This window comes from Psammomys obesus, unplaced genomic scaffold, assembly GCF_907164565.1.
Source record: "Psammomys obesus unplaced genomic scaffold, mPsaObe1.curated_primary_1811, whole genome shotgun sequence".
In the NCBI taxonomy this organism is placed as follows: domain Eukaryota; kingdom Metazoa; phylum Chordata; class Mammalia; order Rodentia; family Muridae; genus Psammomys; species Psammomys obesus.
Genome location: NW_026590062.1, coordinates 17,217,681 through 17,241,008, shown reverse-complemented (window position 1 = coordinate 17,241,008; position 23,328 = coordinate 17,217,681). Strand labels below are relative to the sequence as shown.

The 23,328-nt window shown below is 50.1% G+C and overlaps 1 protein-coding gene across 2 annotated transcripts in view; it reads right to left on the bottom strand.

Annotated features, from left to right (window-relative positions):
• The window catches only part of Adgrd1 (adhesion G protein-coupled receptor D1), a 112,086-nt gene that overhangs the window by 23,941 nt on the left and 64,817 nt on the right, over nt 1-23,328 (bottom strand). For both annotated transcript variants that reach the window (XM_055606125.1, XM_055606126.1), the window contains 5 exons: nt 16,377-16,450; nt 7,846-7,969; nt 1,808-1,911; nt 695-806; nt 243-396 (listed from right to left, as the gene is read on the bottom strand). In XM_055606125.1, the coding sequence (XP_055462100.1) occupies nt 243-396; nt 695-806; nt 1,808-1,911; nt 7,846-7,969; nt 16,377-16,450 (568 nt within the window). The remainder of the gene's footprint in view (nt 1-242; nt 397-694; nt 807-1,807; nt 1,912-7,845; nt 7,970-16,376; nt 16,451-23,328) is intronic.

Here is a 23,328-nt window from a genome sequence, read left to right as displayed (position 1 = left end):
GAACCCATCCCATCTCCACCTGATCCCATCCCTATCATCACCTGAACCCATCCCATCTCTACCTGAACCCATTCAAGCTCCATCAGACCCCATCTCATCTCTCCCAAACTCACCTACTCTACTTCACTGCCACCAAGACCCACTCCATCACATCTGCCTCACCTCTCACTGGCCCACCTCATCCCTCCCAACCGATATTAATTGGCTCTATTTCTGCCCTCTGCCCCAACCTTACCACATACCCCAGCCTATCCCGTAATAGTAGAGGTGCTTGCTGTCCTCTGACCCGAAGACCTTTATCACCATGCTGTAGAGATGCAGTCCCTCCACCAGCATCCAGGCAAAGGCACTCAGAAAGAAGTAGTGTAGCAGGACAGCCAGAACCTGGCACGGAACCTGGGAGCCAAGCAAAGACATGGGGTGAGACCAAGGGCTGCACAGTGGCCGTGGTGAATTCTTGCTAACTCTTATTTATTTCCTGGGCACCTCTAACCACATGACCTCATTTTTCATCCTGGGGAGCCAAGGCTCCATTTCTCAGTCCAAAGTTCTTCTACAGCCTGCAACTCTGCCATCCCCCACCCACGCCCACTCCCAGCACCGTGACACAAGGAAAGGACTCCAACAAATCTCCTCCCCTATCTCTCCTGGATGCAGAGGGACATCTGCAGGGTGAGGATCGGCACCTACTCACCGTGCCGGGCTCCACACGAAAGCTGATGAGCAGCAGGACCTGGGCCACCAGGACAGCGAAGGACAGGTTGGCGTGGATGTGGTAACGCTGGTTCCGAATGGTGCTGACAGAACTGAAGACGGAGAGGCCAGTGTGAGTCCAGGAGCTCAGCCTCGACATCCTGTCCCCATTCTGGTCCCTTAGCTACTTCTCTTTGAGGAACCATGACTGTCTTCACAGATCCGACCTGCCTCGCACTGCCACCCCATGCTGTTGTTCCCTGCTTGAACCCTCAGCAGCTCCCTATCACCTTTAGTTAGCGTGCCAGCTCCCTTTAAAGCCCCAACCGCCCTGCCCAGCCTGAGCCCTTCCTGGCATTTCGAGGGCTCTTTTAACTTCCCAGGGCCCTCTTCTGTTTCAAGGGGGGGTGGAGGATACTAATTGGAATTCTGAATTAGAACGTGCAGAAGATGCACCCCCTGACATCACGGACATCATCTGGGGCAGCAGGGAGGCAGGAGCCGCTTGGCTGCAGGAGGGTGGCTGCAGGACCTGCCAGTCCCTTACAGTCATTCCTGGCAGGGCCCTGTCTATAAGCCTGGATGGCAACCAACATGGAGAGTTTCCTGGTCTCCCACGCCAAGATGCTCACCTCTGCACCATCTCCTCGTGCATGGCAGACTGCTCAAGAAAGCTCTTATTTATTCTCTGGCTTTCCTGGTTATTGATAGGCCCCATCCAAAGGCATTTACGCCTGATGTGTCCTCAAAACCAGGTATCATAACTTCCTGATGAGGGGGACGGTCAAGGATGCCTGTGCTAACTCTTGCCTGGCTCAGATCACCCCAGAACTCCTCAAGTGTTGAGGTGGGGCTTTCCAGACCTTTCTGGCATGTCTAAAACCTGATGACCCCACTCTACAGGCCCTGATATTTCTCTCTATCTTCCCTGCACCTCAGACATGAAAGCGAAAGTCACTGGAGAACAGTCACACCTTGTACCCCCACTTGCAGGACTGGGATGCTCCCCCAGGGTCTTTAGATCCAGAGAGAGCTATGGCTAGGGTGACAGGATGCACAGACATTTCCAGTAAATTGCTAGACCTCCCTGGGACACAAGGAGGGGGTGACTCACGACAGCACTGCAAAGGTGACCAGCGTAGCAGCCAGGCAGAGAACTGACAGAGAGCAGCCAACGTAACTGATGGACGACAGCGCCACCTGGTGCCCGTGTGCGAGCTGCGGGAACAGAAGGAGGCGTGGGAGGCTGGTCTTCGCCCCATCCCACGGCTGGGAGGGTGCCCCAGTGGACGTACAGCTGATGCCACAGTGCTGACCCTGCGATGCCGACTCCTAATACCTGCCTCACAGGCAGAGGGTGACACCAAACTGGACTTCAGGGTTGGCGTTTGCCATGCTCCAGGTTGCTACGCCATATCCCCTGGCTTTCCCACGTAAGCGACCTGACCTGTTTCACCACCTCGCTCCCAGCTCAAGTCCGTTCAGCCATGTCTGAATGGGTGACCTAGGGTGCCCAGAGACATATGCCTCTTCCGGCTATGAAATGCAGAAAGTAACAGCTAGAGCTTGTGGGGATGGGGGACAGCCAGGGGGTTCGCAGACACAAAGGACTCAAGCTAGGGAAATCGCACAAACAGGTTGGGTGACAGACTACACCGACCCATAGATCAGTGCCCTCTCTGATCTTCAGTATAAGAGCATCACCAGTCCCCAAACCGACAGTCACTCATGTGCTCGCCTTCACTGGTAGGCTTACACAAGTCCTTGGGACCTTCTCTTAAATGGATACCCAGGTACCTAGACTGACATCTGCTGTGACAGACCGTCCCTCATGGTAAAACAAGACATCTGTAAACAGAGTACGCGTCCCACCGGAGCCCAGCATCCTGTACTTGGCTGTTCCATCCACGCCCCAGTATCTGGTACACCTCCTTGTTCTGTTGAGGCTGGTTCCCTCCTGTCTTCGGCTCTAAGGGATGATGTATCAGCTCTGATGGAGGCCAAATTTCCTTCATGCAGCTCTCTGGCTCTGGACAGGGTCCAGGTGCAGCCAGGCCTTGAGAGAGACCACGGTTCACTGGGCAGCTCTAGCTTGGCGACTATCCCTCGTCTTAATCAGCTCTAGCATTTGCTGACCACAGGTGGGAGCCTTGCTGGGGCTGAGCATAGGCTGTTGGCATTCTGTGTCCACACAGAGCAGGCACAGGTGGGCATGAGCCACGAAGCTGCTGTGGCAGGATGGAGAGTCCCTTACCTCTTGTGGGGTTAATCAGACATGGAGACTAGGCCCTCTCCAACTCAGATCACCTCATAAGAGACTCAACTAAGAAGTCCGGGACTCAGACACTTCCCACCAGAACCCAGGCACATCTCTGCTTCCTATCAGCCACCTGGCTTACCAGGAAAACAAGGCATACCTGCCCTTCACAGTGAACAAAATTCAGGATTTTCATCAAAAGCCAGGAGGCTCCTCAGGGTTGATAAAGTGACTAAGATGCCAATCACAACAGGGAGCTGCCTCCCTGGCTATAGGGTGGGACCTGGAGGCCCTATGGGAGCCAGAGCCACAACAGGACACAGGCACTCTCCCAAGACCCACCTGTAGCCCACAGAGAAAAAAAAAAAAAAAACCTACTGGGCTCTTTCCCCATCATCTGCACTGGCTGTCTGGAACTAAGGTCAGCTTGTGGTGCAAAGCCAGGCAAGGATGGAGGAGGGCACCCCAAGAACCAAAGACCCAGGGCAAGACATGACATAGGTTCTCAGGAATGACTCCTGCATGAACACCAGCCATCAGGAGATAAGGACCCTCTCTTTGGGCTGGCAGGTGCTGACCCCAAAGTTCTGGGGGCAGCTATAACTGCTGGCGAAGGTCTCCCTGTTCCCCAGCTCGTCTCAGAGGCATGGCCAGACACCTGGAAACAGTGGGGTGGGTTTTAACATTGAACCTCCTGGGCTTCGGGTCCAGCAGAGGACTTAGCCCACGGCAGTCAAGGGGGGGCAGTGTGTGAAGGGGTGTGTGGCATCTCTCCCTTGTCTGAAATGGCCACTGAAGTATGCCCCCATGAAGGTCAGAATCCTGGGGTGACACAGCGTGGATCACATGAACTTGGCCAGTTTGTATGCACCCAGTTAGAGAATCCAGGATACGCAGATTCATTTGTAAGAAGGGAGCAATCTTCACCCTTTGTTCAGAGAACAAAGAGGGGCTTGTTGCAGGCTCAGAAAGCATGTCGGTGATGATGGAAACGCCTGCATGCGTGCGTGCAGGGCCCAGGAGGCAGGAGAAGGGTGGGAGATGGGGATGTTGGTTTATTCTCTGTCCTGTGTGTATAATCTCTACAGAATCCATGAAGAATTCCTTCACTTCCTATGCGCCTTCCATCTGGTTTTCCTCTGGGGCCCCCTGTCAATAAGGAGCCAGAGCTGCTCGTGCTGGCCATCCTCAGCTCGTTGCTTTGTTTTCGGACACTCTAAGATGGAGACTACCCCTGCCTCATCTGTCCCGAACCTGCACCTAGCCACCAAGAACAAGATCCCTCAAGTCTAAAGGCAGCCTTGTCCTGATAGGACCCCTAGAGGAGGCAGATAGCCTCCCTCCGCAGAGAGCTCCTGCCCACCTCCTCCCCTACACAACTTCAGGGCAGCTGATGCTTAAAGCAGATTCTAGAATAAAATAGGCAACATCGGTGTCTATTCCAAGTGGGTCTGGCTGGAGGAGCTGATGTTGGGGAATCATAAGGTGGACCCCAGAGTGAGGAGCCATGGTGGGGTTCCCCAGAGGTTACCTGGTAGCCTTTTGAACCCTTTTTTTTTTTCATCTCCTCTGTCCCAGATTCCCTCCTCTCTCTCTCCTTCCCTTTCTGACCTTCCGAGGAGCAGTTTGCACCGTTACCTCTGATGTTACCTCCTAGGCTCACTTCCATGGCTCAGGTGGCCCAGGGGCCTCCCTAGAGCCTGAAGGAAAAGATGCCTGCCTGGCAGGAGCAACCGACAGGGAGGCTGCCACAGGGAGAGAATGAGACAAAAGGAGACAGGAGGGGGACCAGGAATGAACTTGAAGCGGGAGTCAATGGGAGGGGACAGGACAGGGAGACCCTGCTCTGAGGCCTCTTGCCCTTCCACAGGTGACGATGACTTCCAGTATCTTCCTCGGTCACTTTTCCCTTTATTACCAAGGCAAGGTCTCTTGCTGAAATCGGAGCCAGTTGGGTTAGCCTGACTTAGCCAGCTTACGCCAGGGATCCTCCATGCCCATTCAGTCTTTCTATGGGTGGCAAGGGACCCAAACTCTAGTCCCCAATTGTATGGTAAATGCTTTGTTCACGGAGCCACCTCCAACACTGACATTTAAATGTAAGATGTCCATAGCCCCAGAGGGAGTGGCTAGGCCTGCTCCCTCACCCTCCTCTCTCTGCCCCAATCTGACATGAGCCCTTACGACCAGAACATCCCTAAGGCCTTCATACTCAAAGCTCCGGGACAGGGACTCAGGGTAAGGTGCTGAGGCCGGGTTCTCGGGCTAAATGGTGTCCACTCCTTCCCTTGCTGATATGTGCCATGGCCTCCGGGAGCTAGCTCCAACCTGTGCCACAAATGGCAGAGCCAAGGCTTAGCAGGCCCACACAACACCCGGAAGGGAAGAACGCTGTGTGTCCCAGTACCTGGCTCAGTTGCATAGAGAGGGTTGAGCACTACAGGTATTTACTGAAGATTATCTGACATTCATAGGCCAAACGTCCTTCAGGAGCCAGCCTATGCCCAGTTGCCACCTACTCTAACCCTTTGTGGCCCTGGCTATGCCATACTCCTGGGACCACAAAAACAGCTCATGCAGCAATTCCACCAGCCTCCTTGCTCCTCGCTTTTCCACCTATACACAAGCCCCCTTCAGGGCTGTACCTGTTACTATCTTGGATCCAGGCCACAGAGGGTGTAATAGCAGTGAGTAGTAGAAAGGGCTTCCATGACAGCTCCCACACACAACACACCCAACGCCAGCCTTGGAGTGGCATTGCGCCCTTTCTTTCCCACCATGACCAGATTTAGAAAAAAGAAAAACAAAACAAAACAAAAACCCTAGCATTGGCTTCAGGACTGTATCCCTCTGAGTCAGCAACCACAAACCCAATGCCCTTGAAGTGCCTGGAAAGACTGCAGGAGGTCAGCTGAGGTTCCTGCTCATGGAAGATGATGATAAGAGTGATCTGGGCCCAGGAGCCCTTTTCCTGAAGGGGTCAGCTCACCTCCATTCCCTCCAATATTGTTTCTGGTCAAATCCAGCTTGTTATGGCTGGGCCTTCTGCTTTTTAATTAAATTTAATTAGTTAAATTTTTATGTGCATCTGTACACACATGTGCTCTGTATACATGGTTTTTGTATACACGCATGTGGAGGCATGAGAATGATGTCAGAAATCATCCTCCATCCCTCTCCCACCTTATTCATCAAGGCAGGGTTTGTCAATAAAACCCAGAGCCCTCCCCTACGGCTAGTCTAGCTAGCCATCTCACTCTGGATATCCACCTTCCAATGTTTGAATTACAGGTGGGCTACCACCCCCACATCACATTTCTGTGTGCTTCTGGGAAACAAACTCTGGTCCTCATGCTTGCAAGTGCTTAATCACTAACTCATCTTCCTAGCCCTGTTTTATCTTTTTAAAAACAATAGAAATTGAGACTTTCAGATAAGGTGTCTAAGCAAGCCTTTCCACATTTAAAATTCATGGTTATGAACGGTACCTGCTGTGTGGCCAAGACCAGCCTCAAACCACATCCTAGGCTCTCCTGGGACATCATCCTAGAGTCTCCCAGGGAATCATCCTGGGGTCTCTTGGGGCATCATCCTAGAACATCTCACCTGGCCTTGGTCTACCAGTCAAAGTTGCTACACAGGCATGCCTCACTGTCTGTTGAGATTGTACAGACAGTCCCCATTCACTCAACCAGGAAGAGAGAAGCCTCCAAAAGTGAGCCCCAAGGAAGAAACCAGGAGTGGAGAGGGCCAGGAGGGACCTCAAAGAGTAAAAGAGATAGGAACACAAAAGAACAGGAATGCCCAAGGGCAGACTTAAACCACAAACCCAAAGACCATGAGGGCAAATGTAGGGACCCAGGAAGAATCTGGCCAGCTGTCAGGGAGATGAGGTCATTTGTACCACCTTATAAATTCTATAAGTGTGCCCCAGGCTTAGCCTCACTTCAGAGATCTGCCTCAATTTCGTTAATGTTCATGAGACTGTTCCTTTTAAACAGGGATAATTTTAAACCATTTTCAAATCAACCTTTCCCAGCAATGAATAGATGTGATTTTCTCCCACGAAGACACCCACAGGCTGTCTAAATTTGGTGTCACCAATACTGACTGGTGACAGATTTATGATATAAATGAATCTGGATTTCCTTCTTCTGTTTTTTATTTCTTTTTTTTTTTTTTTTTTTTTTTTTACTTTGTAGATTGGACCTCTATTGGGACAAATGCCAGGCATGAGTGGCTGCTCTCTGGAGAGTACATACCTCGTTGTACTGCTCAGCAGACCCTCCCGGGTAGACCAAAGAAAAAACAGAATATCCCTCAGTTCAGTGATCCAGCATGTGGAGGACCCAGAGGAGGAAGCTCTCCCCTGGTGTCATCTGAAATGTCCCCAATGCTGTGAGCATTCCTATCTCCCTCAATGAGACATGGAGTGCACCTTCGCCATCCCTCTGAGTGGCCTTTGTGACACTCAGGTTCCCAGCCAGCACCTTGGATGCTCACTTGCTCAACTGCCCACCAAGAAGTTACCTCCAATGACAACACCATTGGCCAAGGTCCCTTCTCTGCTGGCTCTTGGTGTGTGCTTGTCAAAAGCCATTGGTTCATTTCCTGCAACTCTCGAGCATCTTCTCAGGGCAGCTCACAGCTTCTACTGATCTCACCTGCAGGCCTGTGGTCTGTGTCCTATGTCCCTTTATGCTCCCTTACCTAGCATAGATTTCTATGTGAACCATCTCTTGCCAGACTCCCCAGCTTGCCCTTCAAAGATGTTAACAATGTGTGCAGCCATCCCCCAGATATGAGACAACTTTGTAGACAGTCGAGATCTGTTTAGGGGAGGCGATTGATGGCTGCTATGACCTGAGGACGGTAGCTGTCTATGTAGCACTCACCTGCAGCGGGACCACTTGCATGAGGATGGCAAAGTTGGTGAGATGCGTGCAGTGGCACACTGAATAGTTGAGGTTTCCCTCTGTGAGTGCACAGCCCTGGCTCGACCAGACACCTTCCCCGGAGCTGAGGACACAATCGACAGGCATGAACAGTGGAAAAAATGGCACCCCACAGCCCCACGGGCTCAACAACTCACTGGCTAACCCTAATATCAGGGCACAAGTCGTCCTCGGGTGTTAAAACTGGGGAGTGATCTCCTCTGGGACCCAGAGAGGCTTGGTCCCCTGGGAAAGCACCTGGAGCCCTCCCAGCCTGGGAAGAAATGTGTGTGGTCTGGAGTCCAGCGTGGGAGACCGAATACTCAGGGGATCAGGAGCGACCGGAGAGAAGGAATTATAGTTCTTAAGCACGTGTCTGGGGGACAGACATGTAAAACAGAAGGTGTGCAAATAAATGAGATAAACATAACTAGAATGCAGTGCATACAAATACCATACAACGTGATATGTGTTCATGTGAAACTCTTGCGTAACACGTTAAAAAACCTTTGGGCTGGAAAGATGTCTCCGTGGTTAGCGTTACTTTCTGTGCGACTCTGAAGACCTGCATTAGGCTCCCGGCTCCCTTGTAAGAAGCTGGGTACTGTCCTAAGTGTTCCTGTAACACAGTGCTACGGGCAAGTGGAGGCAAAGGGACTGCTAGGGGCTGGGGGTTGCCGGTGCGGCCCAAAAGAGTGTAAGCCCAAGATTCAAGGACAGACCCTGCAGAAGAGAAAGGCAGAGAAGGACAGGACATACCATGCTCTCTTCTGACCATGGCATGTTCATGGGCATGTTCCCCCCCACACACACACACACAAATTAGCATGCACATGCACTATACACATGCACACACTGTTTTCACTTAAATTTTTATCTGAAAGATTTTATTTTTATCTTATTTTGTGTGCCTGTTGGGGGGGGGTAGGAATATCTGCATATGAATACAGGTGTCTGCAGAGGCCAGAAGAGGGCATCTGGGCTCCTGCAGCTGTGCTTACAGGTGGTTGGTTGGGAGCCACTGTGTGGGGCTGGGAATGGAACTCAGGCCCTCTGCAAAATCAGTACGTGCTCTTTACTTCTGAGCCACCTCTCCAGCCCCCCCCCCCAACCACTGTCATAAATTTATTTTAAAAATCAGCCTCGGCCAATGTGTATCATTACATATAACACACACACACACACACACAACACATGGCATCATAACAGTCTGCAAGAGGCAAAGACTACCCACGTGATTCCCGTGAATGCACACATAATGAATACAAACCACTGAGGAAACTGGCAACCCCCTTCTCGGTGGCCCCCAAAACCTGGGGGAGGTGGTCAGGGGAGGAGGCTGTGTCCAATGGAGTGTTTGCTTTTCTAGTAATGTTCTCATCTCTAATTGCTGCTATAGCCATGATTCCTCACAGTGGCACGCAGGGCCAAAATGCTCTGATGCCAGCTGGTTAATCTTCGCATCGAGTGTGTTGGCCAGTATTGTTTTCTTCCATGCACTTCTCTGTCCTTTCAAATACCATTTTTGTATCTCTGTCAGCAAAGCTTGAGAAATGAGGCCCAGTCTACAGAGCTGAAGGAGCTGTAAAGCTCTAGCTGGTCTCTGGTTTGTGTCCTGCTGTAGTTCCCATTTCTACCCTGTGGGGGACGGGGCTGACTGGAGGGAGGTAACCTAGACCACCACCTTGCACCCCTGACAATATCCATGGACGAGCTACCCAGCTATAACAGTATTATATTCTGTAGCCATTGCAATAGTGTCCCTGCAGTGGGCAAGGGAGGCTGCTGAGAGTGTGGCAAAGGGGCCATGGTGTGGGCACCACACCTAGTAAGTGAAATGCAGGCAACAGTGGGCTTTCTGGGTGGTTTTCCTGATGAATGAGTCACCTCCTGGGAGGTCAGAGGCACCCAGCAGAAAGCAAAGCCTGGACCAATGGAATCATGTGTAGGGGAGCCAGACCCCATCAAGAGCTACAGAATACAAAGACGTTGTATTCTCCGGCACCCAGGATCTAACTTTCCCAGGACCTGGGGAGGGATAGCCACAAAGGTGATTGTGTTTTACAGAGACGTTGTATGCCTACCTAATGCAAGGATGCCATGTTTCCAATTTGAGGTTACCCTGAGAATTAACAGGGTTGGACACAGTCAGGAGGAGTGGACCTGCCCCTCGGCTCCAGCGAAGGGTGTGCAGACAAACCTTGAAGGTCAAGTCCCAAAACAGAACCCTGAAGGTGCGACTCTTCCCTAATTGGCCAGGGGAGCTGAATTCTGAGTGGTGTCACTCTGTATGGAATGGAAATCTGCTCTCAAGGGAGGCGGTGGGGACAAGAAGGCAGCTTCCCAGCTGTGCCCAAATAAATCTGCACAGAAGACAGCTGAGCAGCGTCAGATAGCATCAAAAATATGCACAGCCCGTGACCCAGGACGCTCACGTCCAGGCAGAAATACGGTCACTCGGGTACATAAATACAACATGATGTATATAAATACAGTAAAAGAAAGAGGTATCAATAGAGGCGGAGCCAGAAGAAACTGCTGTGGAATGATGCAGAAAATGTCAGACTAAACACTTTCCTGTGTTTCCTATGAGTGTCAATGTACGTGATACAAAAATTACTTCAAACATGCACGAACTCAAGATAACAGGTAAAAAAGTAAAAAGGTGTTTGCTTTTAAAAAAACAATGTTTTGCCTTTAAAAATAAAAAGAATAGTATTTTGAAGGTGAGACGTGGTGGTGCACACCTGTAATCTTAACACTGGGGGCGGGGGGGGGGGGCTGAGGCAGGAGCTTGGCTGTGAGTTTAAAGCTGGCCTAGGTTGCACAGTGAATTTTAAGCTGGCCTCTAAGTTGAGACCTGCCTCAAACAAACGAAAAAGAGAAATGTGAATATATTGGAGGGTGGGGTGAGGACGCAGTTCGGTGGCAGAGCACGTGCCAAGCATGAAGAGCTCTGGGTCCTGCCCTCAGTCCCACAAAAGGAAATAAATAAACAGCATATGCATGCATACATATTAAGTAAGTACATAACAAGAAAGTAATTTCAGAATTTCCTAGTGTATTAATCTTTTCCAGAAAGTGATCCGTGTCCCTTGGCAAGATGGCTGCTCACTGTAAAAGCCTCCTGTCAGGCCTGAGGATGTGAGGTCAGTCCATCTCAGAGGCACATGGGATGGGATGGGAGAGCGGAATTGAGCTTCAGGTTGACTTTCTGATCACTCCACACACAGTCCACAGCACTTGCAAGTACACCTAATTTACACATGTTTGCATAGAAACCGTTTTTTAATTTAAAGAATAAAAACAAAGTTAGAAAGAGAGGCCCAGAACCCTAAGCCCAGTGAAAGTATCTTTCAAAAATGAAAGAAATGGAGGCAGAGGCAGGCAGATCTCTGTGAATTTGAGGCCAGCCCAGTCTCAGAGAGTCCAAGACAGCTAGGGCTACACGGAGAAACCCTCTCAGAGAGAGACAGAGACAGATAGACAGAAAGAGAGAGAGAGAGAGAGAGAGAGAGAGAGAGAACTTGTGCTCAGATGAACAATAACTGAATTTACTTCCGCAGGCTTACAGTACAAGAAAGGTTAAAGGAACATTACACCAGATGGAAACGTGGCTCTGCATAAAGACATAAAAACAGCTGGAGATGAGATAAGTGTAGCTGTGCGTGGCCCTGGCCTTGTCTGTAACTGCTCTACAAGATAGCTAATTGTCTGGGACAGAAACAAAAGGCCTGTAGACATCTACTGAAGACAGTGACATCCTTACAAGCAACGGGCAGGAGGAACCGGATGTATTAATTACATCTTAGAATGCTTTTAAAGAGATATGGTATCTGTTGCAGGTAGACACTGATGAACTGAACATGCTGTGAGCACAGGGCAACCACTACAGGAAAAAAAAAAAGAAGAATACCAACAGATACACATTAAAAATCAGAAGTGGAAATAATAGAACAGTGAGAAAGAATCTTCAGGATCCAAATGAAGTCAGAAAACAATACTGTGAGAAACAGAAACATACACACACACACACACAGAGACACATGTAGACACACACAGAGACAGGCAGACACACAGACAAACACACACATACACACACAGAGCGAATGAGAAGATGTCAAGGAAGATATGGACTCTTACCCAATTGTGTACAAGGACATGAGTGTACATTGTCTGAACAAGCAAATGAAAGATGGACTTAAAGTAAAATAGGGTGAAAGACAAAGAATGGATGAAGACACAGAACCAAAAGATTCTAATCCAAAGGGTAGAGGAGAACCTGGGGATGTGGCTTACTGCTCTTCCAGAGCACCCCAGTTTTGTTACCAGCACCCACATGGGGAATCTCACAACCTCCTCTAGCTCCTGCTCCAGGAGATCAGTATCTCTGGCTTCTGTGGGCAGCTGCTCTCGTGTACACACACCCACAGATGCACATCCATACACCTAATTAAACATAATTTTAAAAAACTAATTTAAGAGGGGCAGAGGAGTTGCATCTAAATGACAAGGTGTGGACATAAGAATAGCTTCCATCTTCCGGGGTGAAGAAGGATGTAACAAGACACGAGCAGTTACCCCAGGCCACCATCACAGTGGAGCGGCCACACACCTCCCCTCACTTGACAACCCCCTTTTTAGGCCTTGTTCACTCTAGCTCTCAGACAGAACCCAGGGACTCATGCACACCCTGGGGGTTCTCTACTGCCACCCCACGCCCCCATCTCCCTTTTCACTTTTTATTCTGAGACAGGGTCTCCCTGAGCTGCCTGGGCTAGCCTTGAACTCACTCTGTAGCCTTGGCTGGCTTTGATCTTGCTATCTTCCTGTCTTACTGGCTTGTGGCGTGGAGCCCAGCTTCTCCTCACTCTTGGAATTGGTTTCAGGACACACACACACACACACACACACACACACACACACACACACCACAGACACTAAACTCCATAGGATATTTAAAGTGGTACAGAGCTTGCACAGAGCCCCTTCAGACATCATCTCCGGATGACGGGTAATATTGAATTCGAGATGAGTGGCGTGTGGACAGATTGTGGAAGGAATGTCGACAGGGAAGCAGTCTGCGCGTGCTCATTACAGGTGTAATTCCCTCCTACTCAAACATTTCAGGTTCACAGTTGGCTGAATATCTACCATAAAACCCCTGGGCGATGAGGGCTGAGTGTGATTGACACGGCAAGTTGACAGGACAAGTAGCAGGGTTCCAGGAGACCTGTGCATGGCTGCCACTTAATGTGGCCTCGTTGACATTTATAGAACTCCCGCCACACAAGCATTGTTCCCCAAGAGCACTGTATTCTGGGTTGTATAAACAACCTTAAGCACCTTAAAAAAAAAACTGAGGCTGTCGAAAGTACCGTTTTAGATCATAAAATATTTAATTATAAATCAAGAGCAGAAAGGTCTCTAGAAATTTTCCAACTGTTTGGAAATTAAGCAGCTCCCTTCAAAATGACTAAAATGGCTGGTGAGAGATGGCTCATCAGGTAAAGGCACTTGCTGTCAAGCCGGATCCAACCCCAGGACTCACATAGTAGAAAGAGAGAACTGACTCCCCAGAGCCCTTTGACCTCCAGGTGCACGATGGTGGGGGGAGGGAGGTTGCCTTTGAAGATGATGGCGTTAGCCTGGATCTCGGTCAGGTGATTCCACAGCTGTGTTCACTTATCAAAACTAAGAGACTTATGGTATCTAGCTAGATTTTCCTGAATATTTAATAAGTAATCATTTGAATCCAGCTGGATGCTTGTGGTGTGGCTGTCTTCGAGCTGGGACTAAAGAAAATCCCGCTGTGATGCGTACGTACCAACGTAGGTTGATACCATATCGTGGCTACTGTGTTCAGGGCTGGGAGAGCATTCTTTCTGACATACTGACTCCACTTCCTTTGGAAGTGTGCCAGCAGTGAGTCTGGCTTCTTTTCATGAGGAACCTTCATACTGGTTTCCACATGGCTGTGCTAACCCACACTCCCCCTTTTCTCCACAGCCTGGCCAGCATTGCTCACTGTTGTACTTGGTTTCAGCTGTCAGCCTGACACAACCCAGAGGTACCTGGGAAGAGGGGACCTCAGCTGAAGAACTGCCTCCGTCAGATTGGCCTGTGGCCACATTTGTGAGGCATTCTCTTAATTGCTAATTGATGTTGGAGGGCCCATCCCACTGTGGGTGGTACCATCCCCTAGTCAGGTATAAGGTAGCTGAGCAAGCCACGAGGAGTAAGTGGTGCTCCTCCATAGTACCTGCTTCAGTTCCTAATCTTGGCTTCCCTCCATGATAGACTCTAACATGTAAGCCAAATGAAGCCCCGTGTTGCTTTTGGTCAGTGTTTTGTTACAGCAACAGGAATCTAACCTGAATGCTCTTTTTTTTTTTTTTTTTTTTTTTTTTTTTGAGAGTCAAATAGCTCATTTGGTAACAAGGACTGATAAGAAATGTGTGTGTGTGTGTGTGTGTGTGTGTGTGTGTGTGTGTGTGTGTGTGTGTGTTGTACAGATACATACCTGCACGTGAGGAGGCCAGAGGTCAGCCTTAGGTGCCCTTCCTCAGGTATCGTCCACCTTTTATTTTTTAACAGGGTCTCCCTCTGGCCTGGAGCTCCCCAGTTAGGCTAGACTGGCTACCAGCCAGCCCCTGTGCATCCTCCTCTCTCTGATTCCCATAACTAGCTCTACAGTCACATTGCCCCATGTCTAGTTTTTTACATGGATTCTGGGGAATCAAACTCAAATCCTTATGCTAGCATGGCAAATATTTAATGGACCAAGCCATCTCTCCTGCGCCAAAAAGAAACTCATAAATCTTCTTTCTTCTTGTGGCTGACTGAACTGTGGCAGTCAAAAAAAAAGGTCAGTGACACAAGAATTCCCTCTCAGGCTTGCTCTTTTGCAGAAATGAGAAGAGGCCAGAGTTACTCGACTTGCAATTATCCTCTAGACAAGAGTCCCGACCGCTGGGCACCCAGCATCACAGTGGCTGTTACAATCTCCTTCTAGTGTTATTGGAATCTGTGGGAAGATTCCACTAATGTATTCAATGCCTGTACCTCAGCCAGCTGCCAGCCTGCGTTCCAGGGCTGTGAACATGGCGCCCTGAACACTGGTTCATCCTCTGGCTTTTCCAGAATTCTCTTGAACTCTACTAACATCTCTTCATGGCAGTTTACTATCAAGACCAACAAATCCTTCCTCTAATTTATAATTTCTAGAGCCAGCCCTGCTTGTCACCTGGTCCTTTCTGAAGGTCATAGAAAATGAGCCTGGTCCCAGACACTCTCTTGATCCTCCATGTTGCGTTAGGTGTCCATGAGGTGTTTCCCCAGGCTGCGGGTGGCTGTTTTCTTGGATGAAGTGATGGAGGTATGTTTATAAGGAACTCGTGGGTACAGGTTGCCCTCTGATGGCTTTCACCTGGTGAATGGCTTCACTATGGCTTCTGGAACACTGACTTGGGTGTGGGCTCTCAGCAGCCACTCTGTTGCCGATAGTCTGGCTTAAATGTTTTTCACTGTGCTCTTTCTGTCTAGCCTCGTTCCCCTCAGCCTTCGGGAGTTGCTGTAATTCATTCTTGCTCAGTTTGAGCTCATCACCGACTCTGACCTTTGCTTTTTGCACTATGCCCATCAGCCCTGAGAGTCCCACCCATCAATTTCATCGTGTTTATAACTGCTTTTCCCACTTTGATGGAGAGCTGTCTGGCCATGATCTGTTTGCATTTTCCTGAGAATTGGGATATTGATCTGCTTTGCTTTGTTTTCTGGATCCACTGGCCATTTTTACTTCTTCTTTTGGCAAATGACAGACCTAAGCCTGTCAACTGTGACTGAATCGGGCTATTTGGGTCTCTGGTAACTGCACTGTTTGTGTTTCTGGAAACCGTTTCTGGACATTAACCCCAACACTAAACATCAAATAGAGAGATGTTTTTATTGCCTTTATTTATTTGTTTACTTATTTGGCAGTTAGTGTATGTGTGTGTGTGTGTGTGCTGGAATGTACACGTGGAGGTCGTAGGAGTCTGTTCTTTCCTTCCACTCTGTGGGTTTTCTGGGGCTCAAAGTTGGATGATGACACTTGGTGATGGATACCTTTACCCACCGAGCCATCTCGCTGGCCCCAACACAGAGATTTTGATATGCTAGGCAGTGAATGCTGTTTCCCAAAGCCCCAAGTCCTGGCCCTCCCTCAAGACCCTCAGATAGAAGGCAGGGGGCAGTATTCCCATGTGGCCTCATGGTGCCCACGAAGGACTGCGTCTAAGGACTTTGAAAGGCTGTTAAATCCATTCGCACTCCAGGCACACCCAATGAGGTCCTGCCTCATGCATGTTCATGCAAACAAGTGGCTCCCTAAACAGGTGACCCTACCCCTGCCCTGTGTGATGGGAGACTGGGGTGGGGTGGGCACCTTGTTGTCTTCTCACCTCCTCCCTCTCCCCCCTTTCGTCCACCAGGTAGCCCCACACTGACAGTACCTGAAGTTAAGGAAGGCACAATACAGGAAGAAGCGGTTGCTCTCATTGGTGGCATCGGCGTACTGCTTATGAGTCTGAAACAAAAGGAAATGGAATGTATCTGTGACACAGCAGGCAAGGCCAAGCATATGTCCTGGAGTGAGGACAGAGTTTCCCACAGGGGCTAAGATGATGGCTCAATTGGTAAAAGCACTTGCCGTGCAGGACCTGATGTCTTGAGTTCAATCCCTAAACCCAAATAAAAAACCAGATGGGATGGTACACATAAGTAATCCCAGGGCCCCGATGGCAAGATGAGGGAAGAAAAGTGGGCCAGCTAGCCTGGGTATGCTCAATAGCCTTAAAATAAAAGTGAGCCTTCTGCAGCAAGGTAGAAGGCAAGATCTGACTCCTGGAAGCTGCCTCTGACCTTCACACACGTGCCAGGGGCACTCACATGCCTGCATCCATACACACACATTTTAAAGTGTTTTAATTAATTAAGTTTGAAAAGACTTTTTTAACTTCCACACGTATGTATTTCTGTGTATCCAGGCATGTGCATGCAGTGTCCCCAGAGATCAGAAGTGTCCACTGGATTCCCCTGGGGCTAATTAAATGGGTGCTGGAAAGTAAACTTGGGTCTTCTGCTAGAACAGCACACACTCTAAACCGTGGGGCCATTCGTCCAACCCCATTTATATATATACTCCACCCCCCCCCCAGCCCTCTCACCCCCAACACATCCAGGGTGCCTATGACAAAGCGGGAGCAGCAAAGCAACCAGCCTGAGCTAAATTCTAAATCAGTTCCCCCCAGGGTTCCCCAAGGTAGGCGACTGCAGACTTCCAGTTCTCTTATCAGCTCAAGCAGCCTGCACGGGTGAGTGAGGCAGTCACAGAGGGCTTTTGAGTCTGAGTATGAAGAAGAAAGAACTCTGGGGAACAGCATGGGGACCTGGTATTAGAACCACTTGCCTCAGAATGGAATGGAAAGGGTTTTCGTATCATCCATCTGCCCAGGTACCACACGGCTACAAGGCACTAAGGCAAACGGTCTAAAAGAACTCCATGCCTGAACCCACACTTGGCATTAAACTGCTGCTGGGGACTCAGTGATGTAGGAGGAGGCAGAGCCCATGGAGGGAGGGTGGTCATGATGACACTGAGCTAGAGTTAGATGGACAACCCCGGTGACAGGTGAACCAGATGAGAGGGGCTTTTCTACCAGAACAGGAGCCCTGGGTTTGATATCTCCTCTGGGCCCAAATGTCACAGAAGTGTCACCCATGTCCCTTAGAAGTATTTTAGGCAAACCAGCTCCAGCCCCACCAAGCTACAAGAGGCACAGGCTCCGGGGAGGTGGTTGGAAGACTGTCTTCTCCCGGGTGGCTTACTTCTGCCCTTTCCACTCCCAGACACCAGAGTCAAATCATCCTTCAAAGAAAAAGCACAGCTAGCCAGTGTGCAAAAAAGCCGAGTGTGTGTGGTCCATAAGGAAGGGGTAGACGGGCTATCTTGAGTCTGGGGCCAAGGTCACAGGCCTGACCGGGAATTCCCTGCCCAGCTGTTCCTCAGACCCTGTCCCAAGCTCAGATCTTTGGCTGGGAAAATCAAATTGCTAAAAGAAAGAAAGAGAGACAGAGAGAGGGAGGGAGGGAGGGAAGGAAGGAAGGAAGGAAGGAAGGAAGGAAGGAAGGAAGGAAGGAGAAAAGAAAAAGAAAGAAAGAAAGAAAGAAAGAAAGAAAGAAAGAAAGAAAGAAAGAAAGAAAGAAAGAAAGAAAGGAAAAGGAAAAAGAAGCCTTGAAGATTCCAGACAGATTTAACATATGGGAACGTGGCTGTGCCAAAGAAAAGGTGAGTCACCTCACACAGCCCACGTAACACTTGCCAAGGACCGTGGGAGGCCAACAGCTCATCCAACTCCCAGCTTCCTGGGCTGGAGAGAAAAACCATTTCCACAGATCAGCAGGGTGCTGGGCATCCGGAAGGGCCTGACAGGGTCTTTAGCAGAGTACCCCAGTACTATCCCACACAAAACTGATTATTCCTCCCCAGATGCCTGCTGGGTGCTCAGAGTCTGAGGAATAGCTCCCATGATTCTTTGGGTCCCCTCCACCTCTGGAATGAGCTTCCAGATGGGATTAACCAGCCAATTACTTGTCACCCGCTGCTGCTTATAGCGAAGTGCGGGCTTCTGAACATGAAAGGGAAGAAAATATATCTGAGAAGTTCCCCTGACACCCCTTGTTCAGATCTGTGTTTGCTTTGTGTTTTAGGATGCGGCCTTGCTGATAAGGAAATTGGGAGACACTTCTTCATCGCTGTCCCCAAGCAGAAGGCAGATGGCACCACGGTCCTTAATTCTGACCCTCGGCATGGCAGCATCACAGACCAAAATAGCCACATCCCCAGCATAGCGCCAGACACGGGCAGAGCCTGGCTGAAGTCCCAAGCCACCCTTGCTGCTTCTTTCTCTCCCACCAGCTTTTTTCTAGAAACCCACACCCAGCTTTGAATGACAAAGGGTCCCCAAAAGACAGACTCTGGTTTCAGAGAATCTTTGCAGAGTCCTTCATAACCCAGGAAAGCCTGAGCATGGAAGACTGCTGGGCCCTCTGAGTCAGCACCAGGAAGGAACAGTTGGGTGGCTTCCCATCACAGGAGCTGAAGGCAGACCAGTGGGGTGGGCCACCCTGGGGCTGGAAAGAAAGGTCAAGCTAGGCAACACCCTGTCTGTGTCTTGTACTCTACTGTTCCGCTTTCCCAAACCCACCATTGACATGTTTGCTGCCTGACTTTTTGCTCTTTTGTCCTGCTGACCTCAAGTGCACTTACACTCTGGGACATCAACTTTGTCCAGGCTCTGAACTAACCAGAGTACACACACAGCCCCACATACTTTGTGCTGGCCTGTACCTCTCCTTAGCAACAGGTTGCATGTGGCCTCAGGCCACCCTCACCTCTTGGCACAACATCATTACTGCCGTGGGACCACCGCCACAGGAAATGCACCAGGGTTGGAGAGAAACACCGCCAACCTGGGGTCCGGATGTCCTAAAAATGATGTCTGTCTGACACAGAATTCAGGTTTCAATCTGTCCATGGCCACTGTGGGCCTTTAGAGTCTGGAGACGGTCCATGCCTTCAGCCTGAGCTAAATTCTAAATCAGTTCCCCCCCAGGGTTTCCCATGGTAGGCACCTGCAGACTTCCAGTTCTCTTATCAGCTCAAGCAGCCTGCACGGGTGAGTGAGGCAGTCACAGAGGGCTTTTGAGTCTGAGTATGAAGAAGAAAGAACTCTGGGGAATGGCATGGGGACCTGGAATTAGAACCACTTGCCTCAGAATGGAACGGAAAGGGTTTTCATATCATCTGTCTGCCCAGGAACCACACGGCTGGCTACAAGGCACTAAGGCGAAAGGTCTAAAAGAACTCATGCCTGAACCCACACTTGGCATTAAACAGCTGCTGGGGACCCAGGTGATGGAGGTGTAGGGGGAGGCAGAGCCCATGGAGGGTGGTCAGGATGACACTGAGGCAGAAGCTAAGCAGGATAACCCTAGTGACAGCTGGGCCAAGTGAGGGTGCGCCTCTAGTTCTGACCCTCGGCATGGCAGCATCACAGACCAAAACAGCTGCATCCCCAGCATAGAGCAAACACAGGCAGAGCCTGGCTGTGGTCCCAAGCCATCCTTGCTGCTGCTTTCTCTCCCATTGGCTTCTTCTAGAAACTCAGGCCCAGCTCTGAACAACAAAGGGTCTGGAGCCCTGCCCTTGAACTCTCCTCTGGACCCTAACTAGCCTTCCCCCATCCTACACAGACCAGACCTGCAGTCTGGTCTGAAACACAAGGAGGGGGTCCTGCCACTGGTAGAGACATCTGAAGATGCCTCTGGTGATCAGTGGCACCCTTGACAGTGACCTCATCCCATCTTCCTCAGGCCTGCCTCCTTTTCTATCTACCCCTCCCACTTTACAATGGCCTAGCTCCCTTTATATTGACCACACCCCTTCTCACCTGACCTACAAGGGTGGCACCGGAAGAAGACCAGTCTTTGCGGATGCTTCCTTGGCCATGCTACCACATGGCCACCCTGGTGCAGCAGCTCAGGCAGCTGCCCACTGAGCTCCCACAGCCAACTCCTGCTGCTCTCGCCTCTTGTCCCCCCAGCTTCAGCTGTTCTTTTCACAACACAAATCCAGTCCTACCACACACTTAAGACTGTCATGGAACATAGACACCTGAGGGATGAAGGTCACCTTCATTTGCAATGCTGCCCTCTGCTTGAGTGGGGCCTACCCTGTCCACAGCCAAGCGCTTGATCTGTCTCTAACACAGTTACAGAGCTATAGAATAGGAAGGGGACTTAGATATGGATTGGAATGAAGAGGGGGTCCCCCAAGGAAGGGGTCACCTTCTCCTCAGGTGACTCTAACAAACCTGGCGACATCTGTCGGTATTCATTTCCTAGTTCTTGCTCACAGGGTGACAGCGTGGCCCTAAGTCTGTCTATCTAGCACTTGTCACCTCTTCCTATATTTCTGAGGACAGAAAGGCAGTCTTCCCCAATTCACCAAGGAACACTAACACTCACTCGTGTGCTCCTACTATGTCCACACCTCGTCTTGCTGGAGTTTCTGTACACTCTGACCTGCCCCTTCCTCCTCACAAATGCCAGCCTGGGCTCCTAAGGGACAGAGACAAATGTAGGTCGGGCCCATAGGATGGGGCTGGCTGGGCTATTTTCTCTCCCAAAGGCTTTTGTTCAAGGCCTATGTATATTGATGGTTACTGTTCTCAAGATGCCTTGCCAGAATTTCCCAAGACGCACAGCCCTCTTTCTGATGTCACTCTGCTGCAATACATGGTGAAATACAATGGAGCCTGGACCACTCACCTCACCTGCCCTACCCGCCTCTCCATTTTGTCCTCCTCATCTTCCTGCCCCTGGATTCTGCTGTGATGAGCATCATGAAGATGGTCTTGATTAGACCTGAGCCACTGAAACCGTGCTGGATGTTTACCTCATCTCACTCCAACCTCCCTCCTCCTCCTCTCCCCCTTCACCTTCTCTGTGTATGAGCATGTGTGTACGTGCATGCATAGAGAAGGCTGATGTCAACCTCAAGCATCACTTCTCAAGAGCGATCCGTCTTGTCATGGTCCTTCACTGGCTGGAGGCTCACCACTCCAGCTAGGCTGGCTAATGAGCCTCGGGGATTTGACGGACCCCTCCTGTCTATGGAAATGATGGTGCTAGCTTACTGGACTATAAAAGCCCTGCCTCTCCTGCAGCTGACTCTGTGGCTGTTGATGGTGGGTCTCCATGACTGTGCACACTTGAATATGCCCCATAAAAACGCACAAGAGAGGAGCTGCTGTACTTTTATTTAGTGGGCTGTGGTAGTACCTATTTCTGTGCATTGTGTGTGTCTGTGTCTGTCTGTGTCTGTGTGTATGTTCATATGGGTGTGCCTGTGCAGATAGCTATAGAGGCCAGAAGCCAACCTTGGCTGTCACTCCTGAGCTGTCATCTACTTTGTTCCTTTGAGATAAGGACTCTCATTGGCCTGGAGCTCTCTGAGTAGGTTAGGCTGTCTGGCCAGGGTGCATCAGGGACCTGCCTGTTTCTACTGGAATGACAGGTAAGTGCCATTGTGCCATTTTGAAGTGGGTGCTGGGAATTGAACTCATTCTCCTCCTTGCTCGGCAAGCACTTTCCCCACCGAGCTACCTCCCAGCTTTGTCCTTGTTTCTTATTTCCCGTCTGCTACTCTATTTTATAAGCTTGTGAACATTACAGCTCAATCCCAATTTCCCTGGGCCCCAAACACACACATACAGAGAGAGCGTTTTAAAAAATAGACAGCTTGCTTCTGAGACCTTCCCCCAGATGAAAGGCTAACAGTTAAAAGGGTGCGTGGAGACTGCCTTACAGATACAAGTAGGAAGGTATAATATCACTCGCTAATTAACAAGGGACCAGCAGATCTGACCAGCCCTTCCAGGGACCTGTCTTATGTGGGTGAGGCTATACTAACTACTAAAAAAAAACTTGCCTAATAGCCACAAAATGTTCAGAACGAGCCGACATCCATGGGGAGGGAATCAGGCGTCCGTGCCAGACAACATTTACACTTCAGTGCGAAGAATGAGGGCTTGAAGCCTTGTCAATATTCAAGTTGCAGCACTATGCAGGAATGAAGGGCCGGGGGACAGAGCCTGGAGGAGCCAGACAGCCCAGGGAAGGCCCAGATGAACACACGGTGCTTCCTTCTGCTTCTAAGTCCTCCAGCCATTTCCTCCACAAATTAATTATTCATACACACACACACACTCATACACCGTACTCATACACACACCCATATACACACATCTACACACTTATCACACACACTCACATACACGCACTAATTCATATTCACTCATACACACAAACACACATCCATACACTCACACACGCTCATACATACAAATGCACACTCACACATGCACACACACGCATACTTTCAGACATCAAATGAAATCCTGGTGGGTCAGAAATGAGATAGGAACCACTGAAGAGGTAGTTGAAGGTGTCAGAGAGCAGTTACCCAGCCTGTCAGGGCAGTTCGAGAATCTTGCTCCCAGAACATCAAGATGGTGGACTTCCCTGAGGAGCAGCAGCAGGTGGAGAAGGGAGGTTGCTGGGGAGGGAGCTCACTGATGCCCCAGTTTTAGCAAAGACAATTTCTAGGTGGTAGAAATGGAGGGAGGACATGGCAGAGTCCCCAGTGCAGAGAATCGAAAGAGGAGCTGCCCAGACAGCGTAGCCCAGAGACCCCACATAGCGATCTACCTGTTCTCAGTGTGGCGATCACCAAGTGCCCAGTGGACAGTTGAGAAAGCTACAGTGGGCTGGAAGAACTGCCCACCGGGCAGCACAGCCTGCAGAACACCAGCCAGAAAAACACAGACCCACAGTGCGGTG